Below are 14,186 nucleotides of genomic sequence, written 5' to 3' on the forward strand. Positions count from 1 at the left end.
TTGGTCGTCAAATGTGTTTAACGTAACGTACATTTAAGTTCTGCTGCAGGACTGTGACGTTGTTGTTCGACTTCAAGTTGAGTTTGTCCTTCTGCATCAGATCTTCTTGTTGTTCTACTGAAGGACATGTATTTTCCCGCGGAACAGTGAAGTAAGCTAGGTGGCTACCGCGTAGGTCAAATGAGCCCCACACAGATAAGACGCCGGCTGAATCACTAAATCCCTCCCTGAGATTGAATTGTTTATCCGGTGATGGAGATTGAGTTGAGATGTTCCTATCTCAGAGCAAACTTGACTGAATAGCACAATATGTGACACGACCATTAATCAAAGGCCGTCGCGCGGCGGAGAATGGAGTTAGAACCAATGTGATCTTTGAAGCATTGAAGAGGTATAATGCATCTGCCAAGTTATTACCGCGAGAGGAAAAGGGGGAGTCGCGCCGTGAATCCGGCTGGATGTGAGGAGAAAAATGTAAGTCGCGCCATTACAGAACTCACACTGAGCCGGAACACAGAGCTTTCTGTATTTGTCTCACATGGGAGGCGGCGCGTTTCTCCTTCGCTCCACCAAGGAAGGCGCTCCACCGGCGCCCCCGCCATTTTAATTAAATGGAATATTTATACACTGCGGATGTTCAAGTTCCTTCTCCTTCAAACATGCTGGCAAATAGGCCACACAGTTTAGAGTTGGCCAATTAATTACAATTTTGTCAAGTAACAGCAACAGCAGTGATTAATTATTACGTTCTCCAGAGTGTGTTGTGTGCTTAAACACCTCGCGGGCTTCACGGGAGATCTTTCAAGATTTATTTAATGGTGTGTACCAACAAAAACGCCCGCCATTACTCAGATGGACTTTTCTCTTTCCTTAGACATTCGGACTAAAACGCAGAGCTCCTTGAACGTTACTTTAGATGAACCGAAATAGTCTCTTTGTTGTTGAAAGAGACAAAATAAAGTCAAATAATATTGGCGTCACATGTCAGTTAGCATGCAGAGCTAAGGGCCCAGACTGGTGTCCTGACTGGGGTGTGAACCCGTGACTGACCACCAACAAATGGAGCTGATTCCAGGATAGCTCTTTCCTCTTTTCGGCTATGTGACAGGTATTCCGATATTTCATCGTTGTCCGTCCCCAGTAACTGTAGTCAACTGACTGTCTTCAGACGTAACAAGTCCGATTTGTCGTACAGAAAATGATCCCAGCTCACCCAATTGAGTGGAAGACTTGGAATCACTCTCTTCCAGGCTCATACACGTCGCTTTCAGTCAAGTTTTCCAACGATTTAATTCGACATAGTTACGTATCGGACGTCAGCAGGCGCGTCTCTTGTACACTTCTATGTGCATTGGGGTTAACTACTTTTTCTACGGCTTCAGTTACTTTTTATTTTTTCTTAAATTGATATCTGAAAGACCTTTGATTGATATATATTATGACTGACTAATATTCTCAAGTTATTTAACCCAGAAAATCTGCGATAAAAGTGTGGATTTCATTCAGCTCAACCATGCAGCAGTGAACAAAAGTGATTTCTGGGTTCCTCACTCATTCCTACTTCCTGTAAAGTTCAGTTATTCACTCTGATACATGAATGACATGAGTCAACAGGTCGAGAGTTCACTTCAAAAGCGAAGCCTCAAAAACTACAATGGATTGACTTGAACAATGAAAGCAAGGAAGTCCAGACTACTTCTACTGAGGTTTTGCTGATTCAGGCCGGTAGACAGTTGTTACATAGACCAGAGAAGTCTTTGGCAGTCACAGTCTTCCGGTCCAGTCATTTGACTTCTCTGTGACTCAAAGACTCCACGAGTCTTTCTCTGCTTGAATTTAACCCAGTAACCTGCCATACGTTTATCCTGGAACTGTGGGATTCAACTCAGCAGTAGACCGTGGAAAGGCATATTTAGAATGGCGTCATCTCTGCCCCGAAGGATCTTTAAATACTCTCTGCCCAACTAGTCCCCTACAGTACTCCTCCGCAACAGTCACGTTGTTGAAGCTCAGCATAGGACAGGAGGCCCAGCTGGGCAACAGTTACAGGGCTCCACATGCACTCATAGAACTGGAGTTAGATCCAGGTAACTAGTATTTCTCCAAAAATGACTAAACAATGACTCGAGTTAGATTTGTGGGAGTCTGTGTGGAGACCTTGTCTGGCCATCCTTGCATTCAACATAACTGTCTCAGAATTTGGGAGCCCTCTTGTGGTCACCAACATTATGACTCATCACAAACCTATTCTTTCATTTGTATGGCGTCGACTCATGGGTTAACTGCACATCTGGCTGGTTCATCTACGTCGACTGCTAAGGTCTTGTCCTGGAGTTCGACTCGCTGAACCGTAGCATCCATGAATCTCATTGAAGCGACGCCCACCCAGCACACCTGGATAAATATCGTGATTGTTTTCTGATCCAGATTCAGCACAGCGGGCGCAGACCTGTCGCTCGGCTCCGATGTGACATCGAGTCATTAGCATTCACTTCTCTGTTTGCAAAGACGCCACCGTGTCGACAAACACGGGTCTGAACTCGTCGCTTGATAAACTGCGAGGAAGTCGTCGGGATGTTAAGAATTTCTTCGGTAACAAACGTCGACATCAGCTCTTTCTTAAAATATATTTGTGTTTTGTTTTCCTCGCTGAACCTGCCTACAGTTTACAGTTTATTCTGCGGCGCCGTGCCTGACTGCTCTCCAGCCATTCATCAAGGCGCTGCTTTCCATTATTTGGTGCAGTCAGCTGAAACTGAGAAAGGCTTCGCCGGTGCCACGGCTCATTCTTCCCCCCACTAACTCTCTGTTCTCTCCGACAGAGATGTTCCACGTGCTTCTCACCTCACAGCCCCCGAAACTCCGGCCATTAGACGAGTCGTTGAAATTAAACATGCAACGCACTTCTCTAATGATCCGCGTGCTCGAGGTCCGGTCCGGTCAGAAGGAGAAGCCAGGCATTTCCATTGACATTCATCACGCCAGCCTCTTAATCCTGACTTAAAGTGCAGTCATGAATATCAGCCTTCTTTTTTTTTTTTTACGCTTTCAAGATATCCAACTGGCAAAATCAATAACGTATCATATTCTAAAATTGTCAGAGTGATTCCATCAGGCCGTCGTCTGACCTGCATTCTGATAAACGCCTGAAGAGAAGCTGGTGGAGATTATTTTAATACACATTCGACAGACAGACGCTCTGAGCGCATTATGCTTCACACCGTCTGCACAAATCTCATCCAACACTGCCGTGATTCAAAGAGGCGATGGCGGCTGCGCTATCAGAACTTCTGGAGGCAGAAACCCAAGTTCCTGTCTCTTCTTGTTGCTGAAAAACAGGCAGATCATAAACGCCCTTCGTGTCCACTCCGTCCATAGATAGATGATTTGAAATTGCCTTCAAACCAAGACTTCCGACTTCATAACCTTGGTTGCAAAGTCAGAGTTGTTTGACTGAACTTTTGAAGAAAATCCTTTGGCATAACGTCCAGCTGCTCTTCTCTCAGATGCTTTCATCAGAGGCCTGCAGTCGAAGCCACAGTCTTGGTGTTTTCGTCTCATTCTGTCGGCCTTTATCTCCATTGTAAAGTCACCAGGGCGAAAGTGAAGCCTCTTTGGTGTGTTATGTTTTGACCCCCAAGTCCCCCCCTCTCCATTTCAAGCTGGTTATGAAGTGCAATTACCGTGTTTTATGAACGTAAACATTAACTTGTTTCTTAAACTTTCTGGTGCTCAAACTATCAAAGTCAGCAAAGTGTGGGCAAAGTGCGGTCCTGGGGCCACATGTGGCCCTTTGCCTGCGTTCATCTGGCCCTCATGAGGTCCAAGGAAAAGTTCAAAATAAATGTTCAGATTTTTCATCCATGTGTTTGAAGTCGGTTTTCATTTGAGTCGTGACTAATAGGAAAAAGATTTTCCAATATTTATGATTTACATTGACAACCTTAATAATTATTATAATATCAATAATAATAAGTTGTTTAGTGCCATTATGAAGCTGAATACCATGTGAGTCATTTGGATGTGTATATTTTGGCAGCTGTTTTTGACCTAAACCCATAAGACCCAGCAACGTTGTGTCCATCACTGTGTGCACAGATGTCCCTGGTGGTCCTGGCCTGCGTTATACGACAGTCGCCATCGCTCATTGTCACATCGTAGCTGGCAATGTAATGTGCGTTTTTGCGCCATATGTTGTGTTATGAGCCATGAACGCTTTGAGTTTTTTTTTTTTTTATGCTTCTATTATGTTGACATTATCTAGCTAAGCACAGCGCTAGCTGCTAAACTGCCTAACATAGCGCTAGCTGCTGCTCCTCTCTAAATAGAGGTCATGTACCTGACAAACATGCACTTGTTACAAATAACTCAACAAATCAATTTCAGTGTCGACCCTCAAAAGTCAAATGCGAAAGTCCATTTATATCATTTACTCACTCACGTTGTGTGAAGTCAAAGCTAAAGTCTGGCCTTTTTCCTGTATTTGTGTGGCCCCTGTGAAATGATTCTTGTTATTATTTTTTCTAAATTTAATTTCCTTTTTAATGCAAAACATCTTTTATTCAGATTTTTTTCATTACGTTTTGTCCATTTGTAATTCCCACTCCTGTTAACATACTTAAACACGCTTGAGCTAAATGTACTTCCAACAAGTTATGCTTTTTTTTCACCAACTATTCCTTGTCCCTGTGAATGAAATGAAAAATTCATTCATTCATTTTGTCTTCAAATGAATTGTATGTAAGTTTATATTCAAATATTTTTCCATGGTATAATTACACCTTAATGACAGTTTTATTTAATAATCTTCCCTTTCTTTTTTGTTCAGAGTAATGTTGAGTATTTTTCAACTCACCATTTGATTTGTTTCTTCTGTATTTTATCTCCCCTCACAGCACACCGAATTTCCCGTGGCCCCGCCTCTGTTATTTACAATGGTTGGACTATACTGAACTGTACTCAACTGTGACTGAAATACTCCTCAGTCATGTGCTTTTGTTTTGTGGAGCCAAGAGAGGAGAGAGTTCTCAAAGAGGTGATTCGGGGCTTTAAATAGAATAGTCAATCGGATTTTAATCTTTCATTCCATTGTCTTTCCATCCATTTGCATTTTTTAAAGCCGAAGCTCCACATCACTCTTGTCTGCCATGATTGTATCTCCTCAGGTAAATATTTGATGCCTGTCTCAGGGTGGAAGTTAATGTGGCGGCAGGAGTGTGCCGCGACACACCGTGCAGCGCTCAGAAAGGCTCGGCACTAATCTGGTGTGTGCTGACATTGTGACTGATGATCTGTGTTGCTGGTGGCCAACCTGAGCATGGACCATAATCTCGCTGCTCAGGGTGATATTGTCAGTTGCAGCGCTCCCAGGAGTGGGCTTTCTGGGCTTAGCACTAAAAATAAAAACAGCAGCTCTCAGATCCATGTGACTGCCATAAAAAAAAAGAGGGGGGGGGGGAGCACTGCCCAGGGACCAATTACAGCTCCGGGAGTTCGACCCAGAAGAAGGCTGTTGGTGGAAATGTTTTGATGAAGCAAACGTGTAAATATCTAGAACTCTAAAAGCATGAAACAGGATTGATTTTTCTGAGAGAATGAGATCATTAAGTTCATCATTTCATGTTTTTAATCTGGACCTCCCTTTGAGAAACTGTAGGGAGGCAGGATTGGAAAGAGGGAGGCGGAGGAGAAGAGAGGCGCGACTGATCTTCAGTGCTCGGAGATGTTCCTCAAGAAACAGGCAGTGTTATTTGAAAAGGAAAGAAAGGAACACTCTAATGGTATTCGTGTTTCCAAGGGCTCCTTCCCTCACCATCCTCACCTGCTATTTCTCACTGTAAATGTGAGTACATGGTCAACCGGCAGCAGGCCTTGTAGCGCCTTCACGTTCAATATAATACATTCAGGCGGATACTATTACTCCGGTATCGACGTGCAGCGGAGCTGATGTGCTCCTGGTTTAAGGGATGGACTGTCCTCCCTGAAGGCATCGCTGCTGAGACGCACGTTTATTTGTCACTTTGTCATCAGCGGGAGTGTGGATCATCAGAGGAGCAGGCAACCTTCAAACCTCCATTACGCCTCGCAGAACTGTTTGTTCCCTGTTACTTATGAAGGCTAAAACACACAGCTATTATATACAGATATCGCCCCTTATACAGCACCACGTCGACACACATCTTTGCACATAAGTGCCTTTTCACTCTGCAATACGCGCTCCACTGTGCACAAACTTTCAGTAGAGGAACATCTGTGTCGTGTTGTTGCTCTGCTCAAATTTATCTTGTTTGACTTTTGGCATTTTCCCCTCTGTGGTTGCCATAGAAACATGAGCTGTTAAACCTTAACCTTTCACAAGGATCCTGAAGCTCAGTGGTTTTCCTCCTCATCTTCAATCCACCCATCCTCACAGAAATATTGACTTTGGGAAAGTGGACCTATACTGACGCCCATGGCAGCGTGTGGACAGATTAGGTTTTCAGTTGAAGCACATGTTCCTCCTTCTGGGCTGAGGGCAGCATGACACGTAAAAGGAAGATGGAGGGTCATGTAAGCCATGGAATGGTGCTCCTCTCATTCGAGACGCAACATTGTGTCAGTTGCTATTTTCCCAACGTTAACATATTCCGGTATGGGACTGAGGAGGGGTTGCTCCAACACGCTTGCTCCAACACTGACTCTTCCCCACGTGTCCAAACAATCTTATTCTTTCAAAGTCACTTACCAACCTCAGTATCTTCATCTCCAACTGCTGAGTCTCTTTGCATCAGAGGCAGTGGCCACTGCTGTCCATCAGAACCTCTTGCTGCTCCTCTTCGGTCACCCCGAATAGTCGTCTCCACCCTTCACTTCTCACCTCAGCTCCAAACTATAATCCAGAGAACAACATCCAACTTAAAAAAAAAAGCGCTGTTTCATTACACGTACTACTTAACAGCGGGGTGCGCATGTTTTAATCATCTTTAAAGCAGAGTGTGCAACCTTAAGCCCTGCTCTGTGCCTCCACCAGTCAATAAAAAAAAGTCATAAAAAGAAACTAATTAAAACACGGCATTAGTGATGAAATCTCATCTTAAAACACAACAATTGAAGACCTTAAATAAGATATGTATATGTTAGCAAGTGCTAAACTAGTCCTCCCAAAAAGCAAGCTAAAAAGAAAAGTTACTTTCCAGAGGTCCGGCTGTGGCAGGGCTCTCGAGTGTGTCGGGGTGTGGCAGCAGAGAAGGGCCAGCCACCCGTGAGGTGAGGCTTTGTCCTGGGGGTGCGGAGGAGGCTTGTGGGGGGGGGAGAGTAGAGGCGAGGTTCCTTCAGGTAAATGAATCTGGCCCCTTCTAAATGTATACCAATCAATAGGAAAACTGATCGTAATATTGAACCACAAGATTATGACTTATCGGTATGTTGTAGAAGCGAAAGCTAGCTGTAGCTAAAATTCTGGGTCTGGGGTGATTCATGCTCCCTCACTCACATCAGTACGGATCTAGGCAGAGCTGCTCTGGAAAAGGCAAGGGCCCGGACAGTTTTTTTTGGGCATCTGGGAGGGTGGGGGGCGGAGTTCAGAGATGCGTCTCTTAAGGAGGTCTAGCTGAGGTGTTTGATGTGCGCTTCAAACGTTAAATCGGGGGTGAAATCCAAGGTTAATCGCGGATGAGAAGAGCAGTCGATGATAGCCAGCGAAAGAGAAGCAGGCGGTGGGGGAGGAGTTTATTATTTATTATTATTATTTATTTGAGCCATTGAGCTTGAGGAAGTTGTGTCTCACCCATGTAGGGTTTTACCAAGCAGGGAAGCTGAGTAATGGATTAGAATGAGATTCCACGGTGTCCTACTGTACCTGGCAGAGGATAAGTATCCAGCCCCACCAGGATTTTTTTCAACATGATGGAAATAAGGACCATAGGCAAAAGAGCTTGTATAAAACTAGTGTGCGTTTTTAGCCAAATTAGCTTTGCGCTGCACTAGTGAGTTCCACTTTTTTAGTTCCGTCTATTCTACATTTAAATTAATTTGTTTATGTACGAATCTTGGCGGCAATATTTGTGGGCAAATGTGAACGTCACAAAAGGAGGGAGGGAATATGATGCCGAATAACATGCCGCGTGCCAAACATGCCGCGTAGGGCGGGAGGAGACCTTTAACCAAGTGCAAGCAGATTTCAGAATAGTGCCTGAAAAACACCGCAACCCTGAATTCAATTAAACCTTTTTCCCAGTTCAACATCTAAAACACCGGCACGACAGTCCTCTTGTTTTATTTTCCGAGGCGCCGACCCCAGCGTGTCTCCACACTCCAGTCAGTCTGCTGGATCACAAAGCAAAATGGCCTGACTGGAGTTTTCAGCTCAGTGACTTTATAAAATTCTTCTCAGCGGTGGACTCCAGATTTAAAGCCACTCCTACATCACCCCCCCCAAAAATGAAATCCTCTGCATTCGGCGCTGTGGATTATATTTCCACAGAGAAGGAGCGTTTGCAGACTGCAACAGTGAGTCGAGACAATTTCATGAATGTATTAGCAGGAGCCCCGTTAGCTGCGAGTGCACACAAACCTGCGCCTCCTTGAATGTCATATTCTTGACACAGCGGCGCTGCCGATTCCGTGAACAGCTCTTATTGGCCTCAAAGGCATAATTATACAAAGGAATATAGAGATCCTATAAGCTCTAACAAGGGTTGGGTTGCAATGCATTTTCATTAGCGCTGGGGTTTTTCCACTGAGGAACGATGTGACAGAGAGTTTCTGCAGAAACTGACAAAAACACCTCCACATGTTCCACGCGCTGCACTTGCTCTCAGCGTGTCGGAAGCATTTGAATTTCCCCATAATGATGGAGTCGTGTCAGTTTTCTGGATCTGCTGTAATGACAAGTGATAAGTGATTTTCCCTGGCGGGATGGTTCCCCGCATGACTATTTATAGTGCTGGCTGGCGTTCACCTCCAGCCGACATTGGCTTCCATCAGGACGACGGAGGTCAAGGAAGGTCCGAGGACCCCTCGGCTGGCCGGGGCTCTCTGCGCCCCCATGTGAGGCGGACTAATGAGGCAGACAGCTGCTCCCTTGGATGGAGCGTCTCTGGCGAACTGTACCTGTGAGAAACGAGGACAATGTCACCTCCATTACTGGAGGACGAGAGCAGAACACACTAGTTAAACTGATTTAAAATCTTCCGACGCGCAAGGAACCCAGTCTATAAATGCACCCAGGAAACCGTCACTCTTTGGTTATGCAACGTATAAAACAGCCAAAGTCTGTCTCAGTACAGAATAACCAAGTGTATGCTTGTTCGAAATGGACGTGAAAGTTGTAAAAACTTTTTTTGCGAATTTCTAGCATTTCCTTTGATTCTTATTTCCGCTATTTCCGAAAATTCAAAGGTGGATGGAAACAACATTACTGGTGGGACTCACTTCCTGTGTCGGAGAGTGCACGCCTGTCAGGGTTGGCAGTTGGCATCCCAGTCTCTCTCCACGAGTCCTTGGGCAAGACATCTTCCTCTCCTTGCCTCAAGGTGCTGGTTGGTCCAGATTTATCTTTGCTGTCAGGGTAAGGTTTTGAGGTGCCAAGAAGATCTTAGGCCTGGCTTTTATTACTGGTGTTGAACGCCACTCTCTTGTCCAAGTTCCTAACCAAGTCAAGACACGTGAATCTGTAAATCTAACCCACACCGAACTACAGCATGGTTTGGATGAAAACAGACTGATGGCATAGAACAGGGGTGGGCAGTTCAAATTCCAAAGGGGCCAGGTTATATATATTGTGACCTTTGAAAGGGGCCGTCGAACCCAAAGAAAGGAAGGTAGAGGAAATTTAAAATAGAAATCAAGTGATCGCATGAAATTACACTTTAAAAATGCACGAAAAGGTTGGTTTATTGCAGGTTTTTTTTAATATAAAAACCACATCTCATACGTTTCAAAATCTACTTTCATTTCTGATATATTTTAAGGGACAAAAAATACTCCTAAAATAGCCAACAGAAAAAAACGAACACTTAAGAAAAATAATCAAACGAGAAAGTTATCTTTCAGTTGCATCATAATGAACAAAAAAAAAAAACAATGCACAAGACAAAAATGTCAGAGACATATAGTTTTATTCTGACTCCAGGAGGGCCACATAGATTCAGTCAAAGGGCCGCATTTGGCCCCCGGGCCACACTTCCGCATTCCAAAGGGATCTTAGTCCCTCGGTTGAGGATCCGTGAAGAAGTTAAGAAAGAAAAAATGTCAAGAAAGTTCCGACTTATGTGGCGATGGAGGGCTTGTTGCTCTAGAGTTTTCTCTGATCGACTGAATGACAGTGAAATACATGAACTAAGCTCCATGTTTCGGTGAGAACACAGTAACAAATACACAAGTAAACACAGTCAACATCCCCAAATATGCATTCTCGTTGCTCCCGTGGTTCAAAAGAAGCCGCGTGGGTCTTGCTCCTATTAGCCTCGGCGTCTTGTTATCCCCAATCAACCAAAGCCGGTATTGGTTTTGGTCGCCGGAGTTCAATAAAACACGAGCGGGACAGCGACGCCTCACAGTGTAATTAGGGGACTTTGCGGCGGCGACATGTACAAATGCAGAATAAGAAGGTAAAATCCAGCGAGGCCGGGTGATTAGGCCTCATTTGGTTGTCTCCCGCAAACTGTGAGCCGCCGCGGTTGCCGGGGCCGGGCAGTGGCTCGGATCTAAGGCCCACAGTGTCGAGGATTATGTGTCAATTTACCGCCCAACTGCAGCCGAGACTCCACAGACGGCATGACTGCCTCGAATTAGGCCATGCTACCAATTAGGAGCCTGCAATAAGGGAAACCCTGCCAGAGAATAAAACCTTTTTTCAGCCGCTAAAAATCTGCTTTCCAGCATCGGCAAGACTCTTTCGCTCCTCTGCTTCATCGCGATGGGAAGAAGACTGCAGTACAGCTGGAGTCTCAGACTTCCAAGTCCAAAGTTTCCCCTCCGCGTTGAAGTGCATAAGTCGACGTGACGAATCCCGAAGCAGGTCTGAACACTGCAGATGGAATTGGTTATGACAGCAGGCAGGTTGAAGCTATTTTTACCGTGACTCATCTCGTCGAAACGGCCAACATTACAGGTTCACCGGGAGAGTTCACATTAACGCCTTCAAAAATCCTGTTAGGTCGGCAGTTTGGAGAAAGTTGCTTATTCAGGGAAAGAAATTTGGGAGGATATTAAAAGTGATGATGCGCTGGAGCCATGAGATTATGTTGAACCCTCCTGTGACATGTTTGTTGATTGGTGTTTATCATTCATGTTTATATCGAGCAATAAACTCACTTTTCCACAATCAAGAATCATACCTTTTAGTTCCTTACTGTAGTATGAGACGTAGTTAATAAAATGAAAACATATTGTGGAGGAGCATCAGTTTGTTTTGTGCAGGGTGCTGATTTTAATGGATTTTAATTTCAGATAAACACAGGCTTATTACATTTTAATCCTTTTATTTAGCCTCTTTTTCCAGCGTGACATTTTGTCCATTTCAGGCCACCGTAGATGAAGCTACTTGCGCTAGTTGCTTAAGCTGAACTCAGGTTTGCTTTCGCTGCTTTTCTTCACTTCTTTTAAAACGCTTGATCTCCGTATCTCGAACGAATGAAGATGCGTTCATGAGTGTCGGAATTTTCCATGCTCCTGAAAATGTCCGCAGCCTACCTGCCCGTTCACCCCTAACCTTGAAAGAAAGAAAAGCCAACGAGACAAAGACATATATGTATATTACTAAACAAGGCCGCAAAGGTGAATTCAATTTTTTTAATGGATTAAATTAAAAAATAACACAAAGTTATTTACAGAAAAATAGGATAAATATTACTCATGGTCTCTCCTATATTATCCTGTGTTTCCTTTGGTTTCCTCTCGGCACTCCGGTTTCCTCCGACATGAGGTCAATAGATGACTCCAGATGGTCTGTATGGTTGAGCGCGTGTCAGCGAGTGGTTGTCTGTCCATGAGACCAGTGATGGACTGTCCAGGGTGTCCCTGCCTGACATAGCCTGGATTCAGGAATTTTAAAAAAACAATGTGAAAATGAAGGAAGAACAAGACAGAACAGAAAAAAGTGTTTAATGCTAAATGTATGTGATACAGACCATGATGTTTTCCTGTTTTGTGCTTGAATTATGTTGCATTTGACACAAATTCTCATGATGGTAATGATTCCTTTTCTGCCCTTGGAGCCATAGTTCAGGGTTCAAGCCCAGGGACCTGGCAGGAGATGCTGGGGACACCCTGGAAAGCTGGCATAAGTACGGAGAAATTATTGATCCGTGGATTTAATACTGATAGAAACCTGTGTTCTCATCATCAATATATAAAAATGACAAAAGACAAAGACAGGAAGCAGGGTTCCTTTGTTGACACGTGCAGTCCTGACTACTTCTTTTGGGGAGGTCACAGGCCCTGCTCTCCTCTGGGTGGTTGACAGTGTATCAGCAAGATCTGCATCAATCTTCTGTCACCCTGATTCAGATGTTTAATTTCATTCCACTCCAAGTCAACTGAGCGTGACACAATAATATCTGTGTAATAAATATGGAGCAGGAGCATCTCGGCATTGGACGTGTCGCGGCCTTGAACTCACCGGCGCTGCTCTCTCTCTCTCTCCTCCCACAGGTGGCCAAGGTCAGTTCCCCATCACTCAGAACGTGACGGTGCTGGAGGGGGGCCAGGCCAACATGACCTGTCGTGTGGATTACAATGATAACACCTCCCTCCAGTGGTCGAATCCTGCACAGCAGACTCTGTTCTTCGGGGACAAGAAAGGTGAGTGAGGCGTTTTGCTGGCCTGAGAGTCGGGAGTCGCTGCGACTTCTTGTCGCTTGGCTTTGCTGACGTTGTTGTTCACACCGTTCCAACACTGTGAATTCACTCGATTTGCATTTAGCTGCCCTCGATTCGCGGCTGGATCCCAGTCCGCGCCGCAGCGGAGAGAAATGGGGCTGGTGATGGAGTGAATTACCGAGCGCTCTCTTCAGCCAAATCCAATTTTAGGGTGACAAAAGTCTGAAGTTGATGAATTAGACTTGGAAGAGTTTGAGGTGTTCATCTTCCTGCGTGTCTGGCGGCGTGCTGCTCATTTCATTCACGCCGGCTTCTGTTCATACAATATCAATGCTCCAGTGATTGAAGATGAACTTTCCCTTTGAATATCAATTGATAGACAGCGAGCGAGAGAAAGTCACTTCCAACAAGAACTCCACTCTCCCTCACAGGTGATTGCATTCCGTAATGAGGTCTAAAGGTGTTTTATTAGATTAAATTACCGCCCAATATAATTAAGTCAAAGTTAAATGAATCATAAATAGATGTGCTCGCGTGGATGCCGCCAACAAGCCCCGAGGACTCGACTTCAAGTCTCTGAAGTGGAACTTATTTTTGTATTTACCTGTAATTCCGTCCGTCTGTCACTCTCTATTAAGGCGACCAAAGTTAGTTGTGCTATTGATGCTTGTGGAGAGCAAAGACGCACCGCTGTCACTGTTCACGCTTTCAAAAATGAGTCATTTTTGGCTCCATCTTCACCTCAGCTACTTGGCTGCATGTCTGTCGCTACTATGGAGGCAATGGACTCTTCATTTTAGCTTTATTCAGACTACATTGGAATGAGCATTGTCAGCCTCCAGGGGCATAGTGTTAGCTGTTGCCTGTGTTTATGCCTCTCTCTGGAAGTCAGACTGTTTGCAGTTTAATTTTTAATTATTTAGATTAGAGTAGAATAAAATACATTTCAATGTAAATGTGATCTTTTATAAGATTGTAAGCCTTTGAGATTATTGTGTACTACGATACAGCAAATTTGCTGTGAGAACAATTTTGTATGTCTTTTTGTTTTATTTTGTAATCCATCTATTTATTTTTTTTAGCAATATTTTGTTGGCATCTTGGGTCCATATGCTTTATATACCGTAAATCACAGACTATAGAGTGCACTGGCATATTAGCCCCACCCACTACATTTAAGCAGGAAAATAGATCTTGTCCACACATGAGGCACACTGGTCTATAAGCCTCAGGTGCAGTGGTGCGGTCCGCGCCATGGAAAATACAGCGGTGCACCCGGCTTAAAAATGCCTGAGGATCACTTCTAAGCTAGTTTGGAAAACAGGGTCCAGCATGGAGACTGACTCATGAAACAAACTCAGCAAAGTTCAGAACTTGGACTTATC

At 44.4% G+C, this 14,186-nt stretch overlaps 1 protein-coding gene across 3 annotated transcripts in view; it reads left to right on the forward strand.

Moving 5' to 3' along the window:
- Nucleotides 1-14,186, forward strand: part of cadm2b (cell adhesion molecule 2b) — a 220,633-nt gene that overhangs the window by 150,922 nt on the left and 55,525 nt on the right. For all 3 annotated transcript variants that reach the window (XM_053872864.1, XM_053872865.1, XM_053872866.1), the window contains one exon: nt 12,634-12,783. In XM_053872864.1, the coding sequence (XP_053728839.1) occupies nt 12,634-12,783 (150 nt within the window). The remainder of the gene's footprint in view (nt 1-12,633; nt 12,784-14,186) is intronic.

Source organism: Synchiropus splendidus, chromosome 8 (genome assembly GCF_027744825.2).
Source record: "Synchiropus splendidus isolate RoL2022-P1 chromosome 8, RoL_Sspl_1.0, whole genome shotgun sequence".
Classification (NCBI taxonomy): Eukaryota; Metazoa; Chordata; class Actinopteri; order Syngnathiformes; family Callionymidae; genus Synchiropus; species Synchiropus splendidus.